General features: G+C 26.1%; 3 protein-coding genes across 3 annotated transcripts; 2 read left to right on the top strand and 1 right to left on the bottom strand.

Annotated features, from left to right (window-relative positions):
• Positions 1 to 1,767: 1,767 nt before the first annotated feature.
• Positions 1,768 to 2,400, bottom strand: LOC124934708. Its single transcript, XM_047475226.1, has one exon. It carries the CDS (start codon positions 2,398 to 2,400, stop codon positions 1,768 to 1,770), a length of 633 nt encoding a protein of 210 aa, XP_047331182.1.
• A 3,425-nt stretch (positions 2,401 to 5,825) lies between these two features.
• Positions 5,826 to 9,189, top strand: LOC124936261 (kelch repeat-containing protein At3g27220-like). Its single transcript, XM_047476745.1, has 7 exons — positions 5,826 to 6,219; positions 7,203 to 7,388; positions 7,502 to 7,731; positions 8,088 to 8,258; positions 8,355 to 8,460; positions 8,589 to 8,795; positions 8,891 to 9,189. Exons 1-7 carry the CDS (start codon positions 6,010 to 6,012, stop codon positions 9,053 to 9,055), a joined length of 1,275 nt encoding a protein of 424 aa, XP_047332701.1. The 5' UTR covers positions 5,826 to 6,009; the 3' UTR covers positions 9,056 to 9,189.
• Positions 9,190 to 10,123: 934 nt separating this feature from the next.
• Positions 10,124 to 11,107, top strand: LOC124936608 (transcription and mRNA export factor ENY2-like). The gene is made up of 5 exons (XM_047477123.1): positions 10,124 to 10,242; positions 10,323 to 10,410; positions 10,524 to 10,618; positions 10,703 to 10,779; positions 10,864 to 11,107. Coding segments are annotated over exons 1-5 (336 nt in total). The 5' UTR covers positions 10,124 to 10,240; the 3' UTR covers positions 10,938 to 11,107.
• The last annotated feature ends 11,878 nt before the right edge of the window (positions 11,108 to 22,985 follow it).

The following is a 22,985-nucleotide window of genomic DNA, read 5'->3' on the forward strand; positions in this document are numbered from 1 at the left end:
TTAGACAAGTCATCAAGTCAAGAGCTGATACCACTTCAGCAGGATGTGTTTGAAAGTCAGAATGATGAGAACCGGGTTACTAACTGGATTATTAACAATGTTAATGCAGCAGAAGCACATACACCCATTAGAAGGAAAACTCGATCATCAAGACGTACTCCTTCGACTGATACATCATCAATTCCTACTCCTACGACTGATCGATAATCAATTCCTACTCCTACGACTGATAGATCATCGATTCATCCTTCGACTGAGTGATCATTTACACTTTTAGAGACATTACGGTGCATGCACATACCACATCAAGATGAATATTATGGAAAAATACAAAACTGATAAATGTCACGCTGAGTTTGATTTGGCTTCTCGTGCGTACACTATCTCAAACTTCAACAAACATTTTGAGAGGATCAAGGTTAAAGACCAAAGGGTTGTCGCGTATTTGGAAGAAATTGGGTTCGAGAGATGGACTAGAGCTTCCGGCAAACGATACAATCAACTCACAAGCAATTATGCCAAGAGCTTTAACAGTTAGAGCTGAAATGCCAGAAAGTATCTCATAACAACATTGGCTGATTATTTAAGATACACAATACAACAATGGTGGCATAGTAGAAGAGAAAGAGCCTCGAACCACAAAGAACGTTTATCTCCATATTATGATAAGTTATTATGTGACCAATTCGAGAAGGCCAGATTCTATAACGTTAGTCCGATTAGCAGATTCGAGTATTATGTGCAAGACAATGAGTCCAATTTTGTAGTCCACTTGAAAAACCGGACATGCACTTGTAGAGTGTTTGAAGTATCTGGTCTTCCTTGTACGCATGCCCTGGCTGCTGCCCGTCACCAGAATTTGGATCCCTATGATTACTGCTCAATTTATTACTCATCTGAATCGTGGTTAAATTTATATGCGGAAACTTGTTATCCAGTTTTGAACGAAGATGATTGTGATATTCCAGAGGATATCAAACAACATGTGTGCCTAAAATACCTGTGATTGTTAAAGCAGGGCGACCAACAACTAAGTGTAGTCCATCCCAAGGTGAGTAGAGAAAGGTCCGGAGACGATGCACCTCATGCGGAGGTCAATGTCATAATAGGGCAACATGCTCAGCAGTTATGCCTGCACCATTTACACAACCCTCACAGCCTTCAACATCTACACAACCTTCACAACCTTCAACCTCTACACAACAACCTTCTAGTTGTAATACACATTATTCATTGGGTTAAATTGTTATGATTGTTGTATGTGTTGTAAGACATTGAATTGTTGTGTTGTGTTTGTTGTTGTATGAATTGAATGTGTTGTAATGTTTAGATTTTAATTGCTGTGATTGTTGTATGTCTTGTAAGACATTGAATTGTTGTGTTGTGTTTGTTGTTGTATGAATTGAATGTGTTGTAAGGTTTGGATTTTAATTGATGTGATTATTGTATGTCTTGTAAGACATTGAATTGTTGTGTTGTGTTTGTTGTTGTATGAATTGAATATGTGTTGTAAGGTTTGGATTTGAATTGTTGTGATTGAGATTTGAATTTGTGTAAGGTTTGTTTCAAGTCTATGTTTTGTTTTGTGTTGTTTTCAAATATATCAAATATTCCAAGATAAACGCCATATACATCAAATATTCCAAGATAAACACCATATATATCAAAAATTCAAACTGTTTCATCACAAATTCAAATTTAAACACCACATACATCAAGTATTCCAAGATATGATCCATTTACATCAAATAGTTAAAGATATATAAATTATAAATCTATGATTTGATGGAATAGCCTAACTGCCCACTTCTTCCTCAAACGAATCATGATATCTAAGGTCACTTCGCGTATGTCCAGGTTAGTAGTCAACCATTCAATGTACGACATTACAAACACACCACAGTCCCTAGACTTCCCACATTTGGGGACTTCGGGGTGTGGAATTCTTCTAAAATCCATGGGGTCCAAGGTGAACCATGGAAACCGGAGTAATTGTGGAGGATACAGGGTCTTATGAAGTACATATGGAAGCATCTCACGCATTGGTGCCGTAAATGATTCCATTTGTTCCTCGCTATAAATGCCTTGCTGGCAAACATAGACGTCTATGCGCCACTCTTGCAGACGTGCAACGCATAGTACCCAATGATATTCCAAGATATTCATGGGCATGTAGATGTGATCCACTTCCATCCATGGCTGCAAATAATTATTCGGTTGATCCCATACATACTCAATGAAGTCTTGTAACTTACCTTCCTCATCCAACTTACCTGCATCACGGTCCTCAACAAATGTTTTGTGCTGCAGTTGAAACTTATTTGAGAGCATGCAATCCCCAATAGCGAAATTTTGAGCATACGTCTTTGGATAATGTTGAATTCTTTTCTTATAAACCATAACTAAATCCTAAACGAATACTATACTAACCTCTAAATGCACAGATAGAATGCAGGCAACGGCGATGGCGAGAAAGTTGACCAGAATCGAGAGGAAGACCAACTAGAACGATGAATACAGATGAAATGAAGGGTTACGTGAAGGAAGAAGAAGAAAAGAACTTTACGCGAAAGAGAGAGAGAAAAAAAGATAAAAAATGAAAAAAAAAAACCTTTTATAGGACGTGTTACCTGAAGCCTTACGCGAAGCGTTACGCGAATCAATGATTACGCGAAGTGAACTAATTACGCGAAGGGTTACGCGAAGGGCTAAGTGTTACGCGAAGGAAAATTAGGGGTATTTTCGTCCGGAAGACCCATTTGGGCAATGTTTTATGGTTTTGGCCATTTGAGGAATTTCGAGGGTTATAAAACTCATTTGAGCCAATTTTCCTTTATATATATATATATATATATATATATACTATTTATTAAAATTATATAATTTTTTATTCTTTATTTAATTTTATATTTAACTAAAAAATGAAATATTAATTATTTAAGAATTACTCAATTTTAAGAATAAAAAATTAATTTAATTATATTAAGGTAATAATAGTTCTTTTATTAGAATTTTGAATAAATATTTATATATATATATATAATTTTATTTGTATTTTTATATTATTAATATATATAACAATTTATTTAAAACTTAATTTACGATATATTTAAATAAAAGTAAATTATTATTTTTGATTATTCGTCTACACTTTTTATTTGAAGTAACTAATATTTTTTATACTAGAAGGTAAATTGATTTTTTTTATTATTTATCTACATTTTATATTTAACACAAAATGATAAATAATAATGTTTAAAATTGAATTGTCTTGTGTAGACACGTGATTAATTTGTATCCTACCGTGAGAGTAAATAGTATTGGTAGATATGAATAAAAAAACTGATAAAATTTTTTATATTCCTTCTTTCATTTCTTTCTCTAATTAATAATTAAATTTTAAGAATAAAAATTTAATATAATTAAATTAAAATAATAAATGTTCATTAATATATATATATATATATATATATATATATATATATATATATATATATATATACCATTTATTAAAATTATATAAAAAAATATATTCCTTTTTCATTTATATCTCTAACTTAAAAAAAATGAAACATTAAAAATTCAATATTGAAGAATTAATCAATTTTAAGAATACAAAATTAATTTAATTATATTTATAATAAGTATTTTTTTATAATTTTTTTTAAATAAATTTATATCTATATCAATAATTGTATTTGTATTAATTATTTTTATATTTTTATATTATTATATATCATATATATATATATATAAATAATTTTTAAAATTATATATATATATATATATATATATATATATATATATATATATATCTTTTTAAAACTTAATTTGCAATACATTTAAAAAAAAAATTATCATCTTTTATTATTAGTCAACAATATATATAGTAACTAATATTTTTTATACTTTGAAAAAGGTAATTAAAAATAAATTAATCTTTTTTATTATTTATATACATTTTATATTTAACATAAAATAATAAATAATATTTTTTATACTGAAAATATAATTTTACCTTTATTAATAAAATGGTCTAATGTTATTTGTGAATTTTATAAAAAAAATAAAAAATTAAAATTTCAAAATTTTATTAATTATAAAATATATATAACAATAACATATATAAAATTATAAATAAAACATATTAAGTGGTCTAATGGTTAAATTGATCATCATTTACACTCGAGACAAGAGTTGTTGATTTGACGCGAGATAAGAGGCTGGTAATATTGAATTGTGAGCTCGATTGAGATTAATGATTGTATTGCCGAGGGATAAGAGATCAGTAATAAAAAATCGTGAAGTAATGGTTGATTTATCGAGGGATAAGAGGCTAATAATATTTGTTTGCTAAGGTTAATAGACTTATAAAAGTGTGATTGAGATTTGTGGTTGGTTTGCCTAGGGATAAGAGGTTGGTAACAAAAGATAGTGATGTCACGAGATTAGAGGTAATTAAGATTGGTGGTTGGATTGTCGATAGATATGAGACTAGTAACATTGGGATTGAGATTATTGATATTGATGGTTGGTTTGTCGAGAGATAAGAGGTCGATAATAAAGGATCGTGAATAAGTAATAAGAGATATCGACAATATTTGTTTGCTAAAATGATAAGAGACTTGTGAAATAATGAAAGTGTGATTGAGATTTGTGGTTGGTTTTCTAAGGGGATAAGAGGTCGGTAACAAATGATTGTGAGGTTACGAGATTAAAGGTCTATTAAGATTGGTGGTTGAATTGCCTATAGATAAGAGACCAGTAACATTGGGATTATGATGTGGTTTTGCTGATGGATAAAAGGTCGATTGAGATTTTGTGGGATAAGAGACCAATAACATTGGTTTGCCAAGAATAAGAGACGTGTGAAATTGTGTGATTGAGATGTAGTTTATCGAGTAATAAGAGGCGTGTAAAAATATGATTGAATTTGGTGGTTGGTTTGCCGATGTATTAAGAGGTATAAAAGTGTGATTAAGATTTTGTGGTTGGTTTACCGAGGGATAAGAGACCGGTAACATTAGTGATAAAAGTTTATTGTTGGTTTGCCAAGGGATAAGATTAAAGATTATTAATATGAGAGACTAATTGGAAAATAACAAATATTGGTAGTTAAATATATAAATGAGATTGTTGGTCTACCGAAGAAGTTAATGTAAAGAGGTTAATGATATGATGAGATTGTTGGTTTGTCAAAAGTGAAATTAAAAGATGTTGATACTGTTGAGATAGTTTGGTGCAAAAATGAGGTTACGAGACTATTAATATGAGATGTCTATTATGTAAGAAATGATATTTTTGGTTGACCGATAAATGAGGGTGAAATTAATGAACTAATGAGGAAAAAGTTTAATGAATATCTCCTTATCAAATTTGTTATCCTGTTTTTGAGAAAAAGTAAGATGACTACTAGATTGTTCCAACCATTGAAACCCCTAATGTTTATACCATAAATATTATCGACGAAAAAGATGATGAAGACGATAAAAACGATAATGATGATGACGACGACAAAGATGTGAGTATTGTCTATTTCAACTTTATAATGTGAATTTTATTTATTCTTGCAACGCATGTAGGGCATGTAGGAGTAAGGTTTAATAAAACATGAAATTTTATAGTCTTCTTATATGTCTAAATAAATATATTTATATATTATAAATTGAATTTAAAAAAATTATATATAAATATATGTCTAATAAAATATTATTCTAAAGAGAGGTTCACTATTTATTATAATTTCAATTAGAACATACCCATTTTATATTAAAATTGAAATAGAGTTTGAGGACTTATATAAAGTATTGAATATAGGGATTTGTTTATAATGATCTATTCTAAAAAGATGAAACCGTTGGCGCTCCCTATTTTGTAATCTGGGATAAGTTGCTAAACCGCTCTCTCCTCCTCCCGCCGCTAGATCTCTCTTCTCTCTCTAATCTCTCTCTATAATCTATATATATACACACCTGTATTTTTTTACCTGATTTTGGATGCCGAAGCTCAATGAAGACGACGAAGTCTACCAGCAAATGGACCTGTACGAAAGCTCAGGTTATATTTGCTCTATCAAGCCTTATTGCCGCGGCAATGATTGCAGATTACGTTTGGGCTTCGTCTTCTTTATCTGCAACATATTTTTCATTTTCCTCCAAATTAGCTGCCGCCAGATCTCATATAATCGTCGCCTCAAAATCTAGGAACACTACTGAAGAGGTTTGTGTCTTTTCTTTGAGTATATCTCCATTTCTAGAGTTTTTACTCTAGTTTTACAATGTTAAACCTCGTCAATTCAAGGAAGTTGAGATTGAAATGAAGTTTTAAGAACACAGTTCAATTGAATATATATATATATATATATATATATATATATATATATATATATATATATATATATATATATATATATATATATATATATATTCAATTGAACTGTGTTCTTAAAACTTCATTTCAATCTCAACTTCCTTGAATATATATATATATATATATATATATATATATAAGTTTTATGTTGATGTAGTTGTAGATGTTGATGTAGATGAACTATAAGAATGCTACATGTTGACATTGATTCACAGTTACTCGTGCTACATTTCTAGAGTTTTTACTCGAGTTTTACAATGTTAAACCTCGTCAATTCAAGGAAGCTGAGATTGAAATGAAGTTCTCAGAACTCTGTTCAGTTGAACATATATAAGTTTTATGTAGATGTTGATGTAGATGAACTGAAAGAATGCTACACGATCGACATTGATTCACAGTTACTCTTGCTACATTTTTCGAGTTTTTACTCGAGTTTTACAATGTTAAATCTCATCAATTCAAGGAAAGATGAGATTGAAATGAAGTTCTCAGAACTCTGTTCAATTGTATATATATATAAGTTTGATGTTGATGTAGATGTAGATATAGACGAACTGAAAGAATGCTACATGTCGACATTAATTAACAGTTACTTGTTCTACATTTCTTCAGTTTTACTAGAGTTTTTCAATGTTAAACCTCATCAATTCAAGGAAGCTGAGATTGAAATGAAGTTCTCAGAACTCTGTAAAATTGAATATATAAGTTTTATGTTGATGTTAAGGATGTAGATGAGAGTTAATCATGCTACTATTGCCTGCTTACGAATTTGTTTGTTCAATAGATTGGAGAATTGGCTAACGAAATGATTCTGTCTTTCCCTTTTGTTTTAGACAGGATATAATCGAAATCAGAAAAGTTTAACTAGACAAATCATCCCTGCAACTTCTTTTGATATACCTGGGCCAGAATTAGAATGGGAGCAGATGGAAAGTGCACCAGTGCCACGTTTGGATGGTTACTCAGTTCAGATAAAGAACTATTTATATGTTTTTGCAGGCTATGGAACAATTGACTATGTAATAATCTCCTCTTTCTCTGGACTGTGATTGTTATTAGGAGTTTCCATCAATTCTTTAACGACAGTTTGATTTGTTTCTTGATTTTTGCTTGTTCTTATTTGTGAATTCAGGTTCACTCCCACATTGATGTCTACAATTTTACAGACAGCAACTGGTGTGACCGGATTGATATGCCAAAAGAGATGGCACATTCCCATTTAGGAATTGCAACAGATGGGAGATATGTATATGTGGTTACTGGGCAGTATGGTCCTCAGTGTAGAGGTCCCATTTCCAGTTCATTTGTTCTAGATACAGAGACAAAAACATGGAAGAGCTTCCCTCCATTGCCTGCACCAAGGTATATGTTGTTTTATTAATTGGTATAAAAGATGCTCATTAGTTTCTTTCTTGTTTTGCTTAAACAAATAGGTAAAGAGACTTCATTTGTAACACTATTTGGGTCAGATTTCTCATTCAGATGGGATCAGGTTTCTAGTTTAGATTCAGATTCAGATCATGATACACCCATGCTTCACGAAAAAATTGCTCTTTCAGCTGTAGGTTCTAAATTTCATGATGATAATCAGACTTAGATCATTTGTCCAGATCCAGAACTTTATTGACTATTTCTCAAGATTCAGAGACAAAGTTGTTTCCATGTAGGCATCCAAATCATTAAACTAATGATTGTTAACACGTGTTCATCCATCTTAGATATGCTCCGGCAACTCAAATTTGGAGGGGTAGACTCCACGTGATGGGTGGAAGCAAAGAGAACCGCCACACACCAGGTACAGAACATTGGAGTATTGCTGTGAAGAATGGAAAATCATTAGAAAATAATTGGAGGGTTGAGATACCAATTCCACGTGGAGGCCCACACAGGTTAGTTTGTGTTGCTCAAATTTAAGACCATACACTAACCACATATATATATATATATATATGTCTTCTAATTGTCTCAACTTTGTGAAAATTCAGAGCATCTATAGTGGTTGATGATCATCTTTATGTTATTGGTGGTCAAGAGGGTGACTTCATGGCCAAACCCGGTTCACCTATCTTCAAGTGTTCCCGTAGGAATGAGGTGTAATGTTTTATCAAAACAATCTTTTATAATTTATGTTCAAGATTTCATTTTTAATATGGATACTTCATAACTCAATAAATGATAAAGTGTTCATGATTTCCTCTACTTTTGGTTGGGTTATATAGGTTGTATATGGCGATGTTTACATGTTGGACAGTTCAATGAAGTGGCGGGTGTTACCTTCAATGCCAAAGCCCGACTCACATATAGAGTGTTCTTGGGTAGTTGTAAAAGATGCTATCATTATAGTTGGCGGAACAACAGAAAAGCACCCGGTTACTAAAAGAATGATCTTGGTTGGAGAAGTTTTTAAGTTTGATCTAACTTCACAGGTAAAACTTTTTCAAGATTTTACTTATTGTTGTATAAAGTTCATGTATCATAGTCTATTTACCTGTTTAATGTTCATATAATATCATATTTTTAGAAATGGTCTGTTATGGGAAGGCTACCTTATAGAGTGAAGACTGCTCAAGCTGGTTTCTGGAATGATTATTTATATTTTAGTTCTGGGCAGCGAGACCGCGGCCTGGATAATCCTCAACCGGGGAAAGTTGTCGGAGAAATGTGGAGAACTAAGCTCGTTTTGTGATTTTGTAGTTCGCGAATTTGTATAGTTATTATAAATCTTATTATTACAAGCACGCTAGTGTAAAATATGTGTTGTTCACAATTCAAAATTATTGTTCGTTGAAAAAAATCATTGAATCTATTGAACTAAACTCTATTTTCTTGGTATATGGTTAATTATGTTTCTATTTTCTTCCTTGTTATGTATTTTACTTTTACTTATTCTAATCTTGTATTTATAGAAAAAAGAAAATTAAAACTGATTGAATATTTTTATATTTAATTTACAGTAAAAAAAAATACTAAAAGAAGTGTTTATATTAAAGAAGTCACTAAAATTTTCTTTAGGCTATAAAATAAACTCAAACTAGTCTCATAATTTTTTTCATTTTTAAAAAATCAAAACCAAGCATATTTGTTATTAAAAGTTATCAAAAATAAATAAATTATATAGCTTTATATAAAGATTTATTAAAAATTATTTTTTTAATCCAATTTTACTTAAAAATTATTTTATTTAATTCAATCACATGTTTTATACTAAATAAAAACAAAATAATTTTCAATTTTACTTAGTTTAAATGAAATAATTGTTATGAAAACAAAATATTAGTTTCTAAATAACTCGAATTGAGTTAGATCCTATGATTTGAATAAATTTAAATTTAGAATTAGTTATACTCAATTAAAATATTAATTTTAGATTAGATGAATTGAATGTATAAGATATTAAATTGATTTGATATTATACTTAAGAACTTATTCTCATTTAACTTTGGAATTGATTTTGTTAGTCAATTAAGATTTTCTTAGGATAGGGTACATTGGTCGGTTTTGTTATTCACGCAATTCTCTACTTTAACTAAGTACGCATCCAGTCCGCCCATATCCGATCATGAATTCTTTCCCTCCATTAAAATGTCTATTAATTAATCCCAATTAAAGTTTAGATCAATTTTTTTTATATCAAAATCTTATATTAGATCTTTATTAGGTTTAAATAAATTAAAAACAAAGGGTAAAATTAGACTAATATGTACAAGTATAGGGTATAAAATGATATTTTTACAAAGAAGAAACTTGATAAGGACACAGAACATATTCCGATTTTCTGAGTTTCAAAGTCGGCATCTTCATCGTGAGATAGAAGATATTGCAAGATTTCCAGCGCATATATCGTCTTCAATCTCTCAAAAATCCTATCTAAATGTAAGTTTCCTCTCTCGATTCAACCTATTTCTTTCTTAATTTGCCAAAATAATCGTGAAATTGATTTGTTCGAACTGTAGGAGGCATTCTGTGAATCGTCCTCCAACGCCAGATTCAAAGGATGATCGACAAAGAGACCTCACTCTTCAAGAAACAATCAACATTAAGGTACGTTTTATCGATTATAACCTAGAATCAAGTTGTTTTTCTCAATCTCACCATCATGATTTCAGATAGTTAGATCTCGATATTCAATCATTTGATATATAGTTTCTCCATAGTTAATCGAAAGTGGTGAAAAGGAACGTTTAATGGAACTTCTCAGAGAAAGACTCATAGATTGTGGATGGAAAGATGAGATGAGAACTCTTTGCAGGTTATCACTTGTTCTTCAATCTTCAATATCAAACTCTTATTCTGTAGCTGAACTTGTTTGGTTTATTCGATTTTATGTTTCTAGGGCTTTCATTAAGAAGAAAGGTAGAAATGATGTAACTGTTGATGATCTTATACATGTTATTACTCCTAAAGGAAGAGGTAAATATGTTGATAGACGTCGAATTCATTCAGTCAGTTTTAAAGATGGTGTTAATGAATTAGGGTTCTTGTTAATGGCTGCAGCTACTATACCGGATTCTTTAAAGGCAGAGCTTTTGCAAAGAATCAGAACATTTCTCGTTGCAACTGCTATGTGAGTTTTTGTTTATGTTTATTACATTTCATATGATGGAAGGTTTATTAGATTCACGATCTTCGTATATCCTTCCGATTTATAAAGAACAACTATTTTGTTGCGAGTGGTGATGAAAATACACTTGTTTTTAGTCTCTTATGGGTATATAGAATTATATATTTATATGTAGTAGCTAGTAAGTATATATGGTAGATTTCTAAGTTCTTCCATTGTTTTCTTAGTTATTATATTTGCTTCATTCATTCAAAATGATTCCAGTCTCTACAAAGTTATATATAATGTTCTTAAACAAACAACAAGATATAGATTATATTTTTTGACATTGTTCTTGTCAAAATGTGTACAATATTCAAGACAAGCTGTCTAATTTTACTATGAATGTTGAACTCAAAACATGAAACTTTTTACTATAGAAATGAGAATTTATAACAATGAGTCGAGAAAAATAACAGAATGCCAGTGAAAAAAACTAAATTAATTACCCATGAATTTGTGTGTTACATCATCTGGATGTTGCTTATTTCCTTTCGAATTCGAAAGAAAACGGTAAATTGGAAACTATTGTAAAATGAGAAGAGAAACCAAATAAGGGTTGGTTAGACAACTTTGTATTCAAAAAGATTCGTGACTCGGGATGTTTGGTCGAAAAACATAAATAAGGAGATTCTGATTGGGTTTGGTGTTCCTTTATACTTGATAAAGGACATTTTATTTATAAATTATTTCCCTAAGACATGATAATCATGCACCTAATTTTGTTACACTATGTTAAAAAAAAAGAATTCAGGATATAAAGTGTATCTACTAGCAAAAGCCTACTCCAAAAGTATCTGAACTTAGATTCCCGGGTCAATTTTGAATAAAAACGTTTTGTTTTGTTTTTATTAGTTTTTACCAATTTTTTTTATTTGTAATTTTGTCAATTTTTATTCATAACTACAAAATATTAGAAAAGAAATGGTGAAAACCAATTAAAATGAAGAACCAAAGAAAAATTATCATTTGTATTAACTTTGGAACTCTATATCTCCTTAACAAATAGATCAAACTAAGAGCAACTCCAAATATACTATTGATACAATGGGCACCCAATTTTAAATACTCGTGGGTACAGTTGGTTCAGTATTTAAAATCGGGGCCGAGAATCAGGAATATTTAAAATCGGGGTAGAGAATCAGGAGTGAAAATTACCTGATTGGAATTGGAATGGGGAGTATGTGAAACCCAATTCTGATATATATATATATATTCTTGTTAAAATTTAAAATAACTTTTCAACTTTCATATCATTACAATTATTATTAATTTACATTAAATATATTATTTATTTATACATACTCCATTCCACGTCATCATTATTTCAACTAGCATGTATCTCGTACATTTGCACGAATAATAATATAAAAACGTGAAAACAATATTACGGTAAAAATGTGATATCATTTTTAATTTTAATTTTAACCGTTTTAAGTTTATGGGCGGGTCAATCTGATCCAAGTATCAATTTACCTCACATTGCAGAACGATTTTTAAAACAATTGATATAGTTTGATTCATCAAATCAATTAATTTGACCTCTAGAGTCCACTTCTTTCTCATACTACAAGTGAAAGGGAAAATTTAAAGACTACCATTAAAGTAGCTCATGCGAGACTTACTATATTCATATAAATTATGACCCATATCTCTATAAATATGACGAAATTTTTTCATTATTGTTCACTAATAATAGTGAAATATATAGCGCAGATTCAAAAGAGAATAATGACTTATTAAAAACTATTGATGATCCAACAAGTTCATCAAATTTGGTGTTGAATTTAATATATAAAATATTATTAGCCTAGTTGGTTAAAGGGTTGTATTTGTTTTGTTAGGTTCCAAGTTCGAACTATACCTATAACTTTTTTTAACTTTATTTTTAACCATTATAAGTTTATGGACGGGTCAACCCACAATCCGACCCAAATATCCATTTACTCTCACATATATATCCAAATTAACCACTACTCTCGACCCGGCAATCCTGACATTTTAAAAATTAAGCATCATATTATATATATATATATATATATATATATATATATATATATATATATATATATATATATATTTCTTTTCCCATCACCTTTACTCTTTCATTTATTTAATAACAAAATATTTTATCTCTATTCACTTTTTAATTCTTATTTTTAAGTTTATCATTCATTCAACTTTCTTTATCTTCTCTTTATTTATATTTTTGTTAAACTTTAAATAAATTCAACTTTCTTTAACTTTTCTTTAATTTTTTTTATTAAACTTTAAATAATAATAATAACAAAAATTGTTATATTTGGTTGAACTTCTACCCTATAACAATGCAACTAAAAAATATTTTTATTTGTGTTTTTAATATTTAAAAAAAAAAAAAATATAAATTTATATTTTCATCGGTTAATAAGAATGAGATACAAATAAAGATACCTGTCGGAATCGGGAAATACAATAAAAATCGGATTTAAGAATGTGTACTTCAGTACCGACAAATAAGGTAACTATTGTCATTACTAATTCAATCTAACTAAAAAAAAGAAGAATACAATAATATCAACTCAAACCCATTTTAAGTTTTCGATTTTCTCTCTCCATATCAAGACTAATATTTGCGTTGGTAAAAAACGAAATGCTAAGATATGAATTTAGGTCCTGGTTCTATTTCCAAATTTATATTTAAGTCATTTAATTTATAAATTATATAAATATTATATAATTATTTTAGATTTCATTATTTTATTATATTTTAATATATTACATTAATACATCTAATAATTTTATAAATTGATATTTTTATAAGTATATAAATATTTTTATTAATAAAATATATTTTTTATAATTTTATTTTAATCTCATATGTGTTTTTTTAACTTGTGTATTGTAATTGTTGATTTTTGTATGAATTTTTATTTATAAAATTTGTATGTATAATTTATTATTTTATAATTAATTTATAATTAAATTTAAAATAATATTATGGTGTAATTTATAATATCCTAAAATATAGGAATGATATTAAAAAGTTAATTTAAATAAGAATATTCTCTTTGACTTTGAAATGATTTTTTCATTTGGAAAATAATTAATAATCAACGACGATCCAACCAATTATATATATATATATATATATATATATATATATATATATATATATATATATATATATATATATATATATATATATATATATATATATATATATATATATATATATAAAATGTTAATGATCAATTTTAGTGAAATTTCCAAACTTTTTTTTTTATTATTTTTAATTTATGTCCATTGGATCCATCACTTTCATGGAACTAATTTCCTAGCTGTTTTTATTATGTGTCTAGATTACCTAGGAAGATTATTTTATTTAATTTTTTAATTGTAGAAATTTTCATTAATCACTCAATCATAAAATCATCAGACTTTGGTGAAGAAAATTAATTTATTAAAAATGACATACTAATTTTTGTATAAATATGTATAAATAAATAAAAAATCACATGGAATTGATATGACCTTAAAATATATGAATTGTTAATTGACCCAAGTTTGACTAGCCTCTCAAAATTGTTTTTTTAATTAATTTATTGATAGAGAATTTGAGAGATTTTGGAGCATAAGAATAAAATGAATTGAGTGTTTAAAAATATGATTGATTTTTAAATTAAAAAATAACTAAATAAATTAGTTATACTTAGTCAATATATACATAAACAAAAATGTGAAAAGAGTAGTAAATTGCAAAAAAAAATTTAACTACTTCTTACAGATTTGTTAGATTTATATAAGAAAAATATTATGATTAATCGTATGTGTTAAGAAAAGTTAAATCAACAACTTACTCACTTATATATTGTCGATGGTGGTTAGTATTTGAGTCTTTTTGGAGTATTATTGAGATTCATTGAGTGATGTTCAAGTCTTTAGTTAATTAGATTGACAAGACTTATATGGCAAACATACATATTTGGTTTACCATTTTAATTGTTTTTTGATTGACTATCTGATTGAAGAAAAACCGTCGAACATTCGTTAAGGAAAACCAATAGAGTATGTCGAAAAGTTAATCGTTTTCTTGAGAATTTATGAGATCGATAACTTACTGAGTACCGTTATTTCTTATTTTTATTCTTTTCATGTTATACGTTGTCGTTATGATTAAACGATTTTTTTTATTTTTAATATCTATAGACTTTTTAAAAATATAAATAAACTAATAATAAATAAAATAAATTTTATTTATATATATATATATATATTATAGGACCGACACTAAGGTGAGGCAACCTATGCAATTGTAGGCCCCCACTTTTATATGCACCCATTTTTTATATTTAATAATATCATACTATTAATATTATTTTTTCCTTTTATTTTTCCTTTAATTATATAATATATATAACTTTTTTTTATCTCCTTTTTAATCTCTTCCTTTTTATTCTCTTATTTATATATTATAATATATTAATCATTTATATTTCAGTTTATATTATTAATATTAAAAAAAAACTTATTTTTACTATTTTAGGTGCCCAAAATTTTAATTTGCACAGGGTCTCAAATTCTTAGAAGTCCGGCCCTATATATAAAATCTTTTTTAGAGTATTATTGGGATTCATTAAGTGATGTTCAAGTCTTTGGTTAGTTAGATTGATACGCCTTATAAGGCAGATCTACATATTTGAGTTACCATTTTAATTATTTTTTTGATTGACTATCTGATTGAAGAAAAATGGTCGAATTTTAAATGATTGTAGTCTCCGATGAGTATTATTCATAATATTATTATTATAACACTTTCTGATATTCGTTAAGGAAAACAAGTAGAGTATATTAGAGTGTGTTAGAGAGTTAATCGTTTTCTTTATATTAACTAGGACAATCCATTCTTGCGGATCAACATGATAATAATGAGGTTAATCTGTTAATGTTAAGGCTTATTTGGACAGCATTTTATATTTTAATTGGTTTTGATAATTAAATTGATTTGGGACTTTTGTATGACGTTTTTATTTTTTATAGGTTGAAAATAAGTGAGAGTATATAAATTAAATATAAAACTCCATAACATCTAAAATGATCGTCGAGAGTTAAGTCACAACAAAACATCGTACTAGTCTTTCACCCTAATCACGTCCCTAAGGGCAGATTAGTCAATTCGGAAAATTATTAATTGTTTTTCTTTTACGGTACAAATATAACATTATTCATTAATTTCTTAAACTTTTATTTAATTTTTATAAAAAAAGACAACTTATATTTATTCACTCTTGTTTTATTTATAATTTTCTCGTTATTTTTTAAAGTCTATCTTAAACTTTTTTTTAAGCTCATCACAAGTACATAATCCCTGAATACATTTCGCAACTGCACAATATTTATTAGCACATTGATCATCAGATGAACATCCATGAAGGGGCAAGCGGTTAATAGGAATATCTGCACATGATTGTCTCATTGTACCTATACATATATATAAATTATGTTAATATATATTCAGATTGATTTCAAGTATAATATAAAATAAATAATAAAGAGTATGATAAAAATACCTAACAAAATAATATTAATGAACAAAATTATCTTTAGAACACTCTTCTCCATGATAGACTTTTGATGTTAATAATTATTTATTTTATACATTTTTGTAGCTACATTGCACTATTTATATTAACAAAAAAAAAAAAAATCAAACTTGTGAGAAAGAGCTTTAAATGACTTTTAATTTATTAGTAATTTATGTAATATATATAAAGCAATATCCACAAATTAAATGTGATATTAAAAATAATATAATAATGGAATGACATAATCCTCATAATTAAATTCTTACTTTTTTTTCCTTCTATGTTTATCCTTATTATTTTATATAAATTATATGTGTTCTATATATATTTATATTAAATTTTATAACAACAGTAAAATAGATTCACCCAAATTTATTACAGCAATATAATTTAGTAATTTATATAATATACAATAATATACACCAATTAAATGTGATATGGTATAATATAATTAAATTATTAATATTTAACATGTAAATAAAAATTCAAATTATTTTGAGCAAAAAGTATTAAAATTATATAAAGTTGTTAATATTTGAAAATATATAATATACCTAAATATCTATAATTATATATATATATATATATATATATATATATATATATATAATATTAATTACTAAATATGATTACAAATAATAAATAAATAAATTTAAATAAACTGAATTTAATCAAAATTCAAAAAGTTAAATATTAAAAAAACTAAATACTACATTAGAATAAGTTAAATATATTAAAACAAATAAACTATGTATAAACTCAATCAAACTAATCAAGTATAACCTCAATCAAAATAAACTTATACAATTTATTACAACGACATTATTCATAAAGTATTTATTAATAATATATATATAATATACAACATTTAAATGTGAAATTATATTTTGATAGATTCTCACAATGTACAGTAATATAATTTATAAAATTAAATTTATTGTATATATTAGTAATGTATGTAAATATACAGTATTATACAACAGTTAAATAATATGTTGTCTTTATCCCATAAGATCTTCTGCTATCGAATTGGGTGTTCCTCTGTTGCGGACCAATCAAAACTCAGCATTATTATTATATTAATAAATTAAAATTGGGTTGAAAAGGAAGAAAGAGAACCCGGAACCTGTATTTTATTCCGGGTTCAGCAGAAACAGAAATGAGTGAGGCTTCATTCGCTTCACTCTGTTTTACATGACCTTTGAAGAGACAGTCTATACTGTTTTACATAAGGTTGTCCATGTAAAACTGATTGATATATATTCACTCAGGTGAATATAAAATACATTCATGTAAAAACAGTTTATATGATAGAAGTGAAGCAAACTTCACTTGATATTAAATTTGTAAGATATTTAAATGAATTTACTTTAATTATTTTATATGATTATATATTAAATATATATATATATATACATGTTCAATTTTTTTTTTTAATATATTTAAATAAATTTGTAAAACAAAATATTTTAAAATTTATTTGTAAGATATTTTTAAAAAAAATATTTAAATTATTTTATATTTTATATAATTATATATTAAATATATGTAAATGTTCATGTAAAACCACTAACACATTTATGTAAAAACATTTATACGTTAGTGTAAAAGCATTTATGCCTTCATTTAAGTCTGCAAAAAAAAAAAACAAGCGCTACCAGGTGAAGCTAACTTCACCTGGGTATTTACAGCGCTCAAATGAGTGAAACAAGCACTACCAGGTGAAGCTTGCTTCACTCAATATTTACAATGTTGATAGAAGTGAAACAAACTTCACTTGATATTTACATTTGTAAGATATTTAAATTAGTTTATTTTAATTATTTTATATGATTATATATTAAATATATATATATATATATATATATATAACAATATATTCAAATTTTTTTGTAATATATTTAAATAAATTTGTAAAACAAAATATTTTTAAATTTATTTGTAAGATATTTAAAAAAAATTATTTAAATTATTTTATATTTTATATAATTATATATTAAATATATATAAATGTTCATGTAAAACCATTAACACATTTATGTAAAAATATTTATATGTTCATGTAAAACATTTATGTCTTCATGTAAGTCTGCAATAGAATAAAAACAAGCGCTACCAGGTGAAGCTTGCTTCACCTGGGTATTTACAGCGCTCAAATGAGTGAAACAAGCACTACCAGGTGAAGCTTGCTTCATTCAATATTTACAGCACTAATAGAAGTGAAGTAAACTTCACTTGATATTTACATTTGTAAGATATTTAAATTAATTTATTTTAATTATTTTATATGATTATATAATAAATATATATATATAACATTTTCAAAAAATTTGTAATATATTTAAATAAATTTGTAAAAAAAATATTTTTAAATTTATTTGTAAGATATTTAAAAAAATTATTTAAATTATTTTATATTTTATATAATTATATATTAAATATATATAAATGTTCATGTAAAATCATTAACACATTTATGTAAAACCATTTATATGTTCATGTAAAAGCATTTATACATTCATGTAAGTCTGCAAAAAAATAAAAAAATAAACAAGCACTACCAGGTGAAGTTTGTTTCACCTATGGATTTACAGTGCTCAAATGAGTGAAACAAGCACTACCAGGTGAAGATTGCTTCACTCAATATTTACAGCACTGATAGAAGTGAAACAAACTTCACTTGATATTAAATTTGTAAGATATTTAAATGAATTTACTTTAATTATTTTATATGATTATATATTAAATATATATATAAAACAACATGTTCAATTTTTTTTTGTAATATATTTAAAAAATTTTGTAAAACAAAATATTTTAAAATTTATTTGTAAGATATTTAAAAAATAATATATTTAAATTATTTTATATTTTATATAATTATATATTAAATATATGTAAATGTTCATGTAAAACCACTAACACATTTATGTAAAAACATTTATACGTTCATGTAAAAACATTTATGTCTTCATGTAAATCTGCAAAAGAATAAAAAAACAAGCGTTATCAAATGAAGGTAGCTTCACCTGGGTATTTACAACGCTCAAATGTGTGAAACAAACACTAACAGGTGAAGCTTGCATCACTCAATATTTACAGCGCTGATAAAAGTGAAGCAAACTTCACTAGATATTTACATTTGTAAGATATTTAAATTATTTTGTAAATATATTTAAATTAATTTGTAAAACAAAATATTCAATTTTTTTAATATATTTAAATAAATTTGTAAAACAAAATATTTTAAAATTTATTTTTAAGATATTTAGAAAATATATATATTTAAATTATTTTATATTGTATATAATTATATATTAAATATATATAAATGTTCATGTAAAACCACTAACATATTTATGTAAAAACATTTATACGTTCATGTAAAAGCATTTATGCCTTCATGTAAATCTGCAAAAAAAACAAAAAAAACAAGCGCTATTAGGTGAAGCAAGCTTCACCTGGTAACTTGTTTTTATTTTTTTTATTCTTTTGAAGACTTACATGAAGACATAAATACTTTTACATGAACATATAAATGCTTTTACGTAAATGTGTTAATGGTTTTACACAAACATTTATATATATTTAATATATAATTGTATACAATATAAAATAATTTAAATATATTTTTTTTAAATATCTTAAAAATAAATTTTAAAATATTTTGTTTTACAAATTTATTTAAATATATTACAAAAAATTTTGAATTGCTTCACTTCTATCAACGCTGTAAATATTGAGTGAAGCAAGCTTCACCTGGTAGTGTTTGTTTCACTCATTTGAGCGCTGTAAATACACAGGTGAAGCTAGCTTCAACTGGTAGCGCTTGTTTTTATTTTTATTTTTTGCAGACTTAAATGAAGGCATAAATGCTTTTACATTAACGTATAAATGTTTTTACATAAATGTGTTAGTGGTTTTACATGAACATTTACATATATTTAATATATAATTATATAAAATATAAAATAATATAAATATTTTTTTTTTAAAAAATATCTTACAAATAAATTTTAAAATATTTTGTTTTACAAATTTATTTAAATATATTACTAAAAAATTTGAACATATTTATATTTATATATATATATATATTTAATATATAATCATATAAAATAATTAAAGTAAATTCATTTAAGTATCTTACAAATTTAATATCAAGAAGTGAAGTTTGCTTCACTTCTATCAACGCTGTAAATATTGAGTGAAGCAATCTTCACCTGGTAGTGCTTGTTTCACTAATTTGAGCGCTTTAAATACCCAGGTGACGCTAGCTTCACCTGGTAACGCTTGTTTTTTTATTCTTTTGCAGATTTACATTAAGGTATACATGCTTTTACATGAACGTATAAATGTTTTTACATAAATGTGTTAGTGGTTTTACATGAACATTTACATATATTTAATATATAATTATATAAAATATAAATAATTTAAATATTTTTTTTAAAAATATCATACAAATAAATTTAAAAATATTTTGTTTTACAAATTTATTTAAATATATTACAAAATTTTTTGAAAATGTTATATATATATATATATATTTATTATATAATCATATAAAATAATTAAAATAAATTAAATTAAATATCTTACAAATGTAAATATCAAGTGAAGTTACTTCACTTCTATCAGTGCTGTAAATCCCCAGGTGAAGCAAACTTCACCCAGTAGTGTTTTTTTTTTTTTTTTTTTTTTTGCAGACTTACATGAAGGTATAAATGCTTTTACATGAACATATAAATGTTTTTACATAAATGTATTAATGATTTTACATGAACATTTATATATATTTAATATATAATTATATAAAATATAACATAATTTAAATAATTTTTTAAAATATCTTACAAATAAATTTAAAAATATTTTGTTTTACAAATTTATTTAAATATATTACAAAAATTTTTGAACATTTTATATATATATATATATATATATATATATATTATATAATCATATAAAATAATTAAAATAAATTAATTTAAATATTTTACAAATGTAAATATCAAGTGAAGTTTAGTTCACTTCTATCAGTGCTGTAAATATTGAGTGAAGCAAGCTTCACCTGGTGGTGCTTGTTTCGCTCATTTGAGCGCTGCAAATACCCAGGTGAAGCAAGCTTCACCTGGTAGAGCTTGTTTTTTTTATTCTATTGCAGACTTACATGAAGACATAAATGCTTTTACATGAACATATAAATATTTTTACATAAATGTGTTAATGGTTTTACATGAACATATATATATATTTAATATATAATTATATAATTATATAAAATATAAAATAATCTAAATAATGTTTTTTAAATATCTTACAAATAAATTTAAAAATATTTTATTTTACAAATTTATTTAAATATATTACAAATTTTTTTGAATATATTGTTATATATATATATATTTAATATATAATCATATAAAATAATTAAAATAAACTAATTTAAATATATTACAAATGTAAATATCAAGTGAAGTTTGCTTCACTTCTATCAGCGCTGTAAATATTGAGTGAAGCAAGCTTCACCTGGTAGTGCTTGTTTCACTCATTTGAGCGCTGTAAATACTCAGGTGAAGCTAGCTTCACTTGGTAGCGCTTGTTTTCTTTTTATATTTTTTGCAGACTTAAATGAATGCATAAATGCTTTTACATTAACGTATAAATGTTTTTACATAAATGTGTTAGTGGTTTTACATGAACATTTACATATATTTAATATATAATTATATAAAATATAAAATAATTTAAATATTTTGTTTTACAAATTTATTTAAATATATTACAAAAAAAAATTTGAACATGTTTATATATATATATATTTAATATATAATCATATAAAATAATTAAAGTAAATTTATTTAAATATCTTACAAATTTAATATCAAGTGAAGTTTGCTTCACTTCTATCATATAAACTGATTTTACATGAATGTATTTTATATTCACCTGAGTGAATATATATCAATCAGTTTTACATGGACAACCTTATGTAAAACAGTGTAGACTGTCTCTTCAAAGGTCATGTAAAACAGAGTGAAGCGAAGGAAGCTTCACTCATTTCTATTTCTGATGAACCCGGAATAAAATACGGGTTCCGGGTTCTCTTTCTTCCTTTTCAACCCAATTTTAATTTATTAATATAATAATAATGCTGAGTTTTGATTGGTCCGCAACAGGGGAACACCCAATTCGGTAGCAGAAGATCTGATCTGTGTCTTTATATACTAACATGTAAATGATTCTCATATTTAACAAATAGACTAAATCACCATGGATCTTAAATTTTTACAATATTTGTACACTTGTTATACACATATGTTTCTGTTACGACTTGTTTCGTAAGGTGTATTTTGGGTTCAAGAATCAAGTTCTTGATCTATAAGACCGGTGGAAATTCTACAATCAAAGGGCAGCGGAAGGTTTTCGATAGAAAATTTGGGGAGAGG

This window comes from Impatiens glandulifera, chromosome 4 (assembly GCF_907164915.1).
Source record: "Impatiens glandulifera chromosome 4, dImpGla2.1, whole genome shotgun sequence".
NCBI lineage: Eukaryota > Viridiplantae > Streptophyta > Magnoliopsida > Ericales > Balsaminaceae > Impatiens > Impatiens glandulifera.

Coding starts and splice junctions, on each gene's coding strand:
- LOC124934708 (XM_047475226.1), bottom strand. CDS start 2,400: ATGGTTTATAAGAAAAGAATTCAACATTATCCAAAGACGTATGCTCAA.
- LOC124936261 (XM_047476745.1), top strand. CDS start 6,010: ATGAAGACGACGAAGTCTACCAGCAAATGGACCTGTACGAAAGCTCAG. Junction 6,220..7,202: donor CTAGGAACACTACTGAAGAG/GTTTGTGTCTTT, acceptor CTTTTGTTTTAG/ACAGGATATAATCGAAATCA. Junction 8,796..8,890: donor AGTTTGATCTAACTTCACAG/GTAAAACTTTTT, acceptor TCATATTTTTAG/AAATGGTCTGTTATGGGAAG.
- LOC124936608 (XM_047477123.1), top strand. Junction 10,411..10,523: donor AAGAAACAATCAACATTAAG/GTACGTTTTATC, acceptor GTTTCTCCATAG/TTAATCGAAAGTGGTGAAAA. Junction 10,780..10,863: donor TATTACTCCTAAAGGAAGAG/GTAAATATGTTG, acceptor TAATGGCTGCAG/CTACTATACCGGATTCTTTA.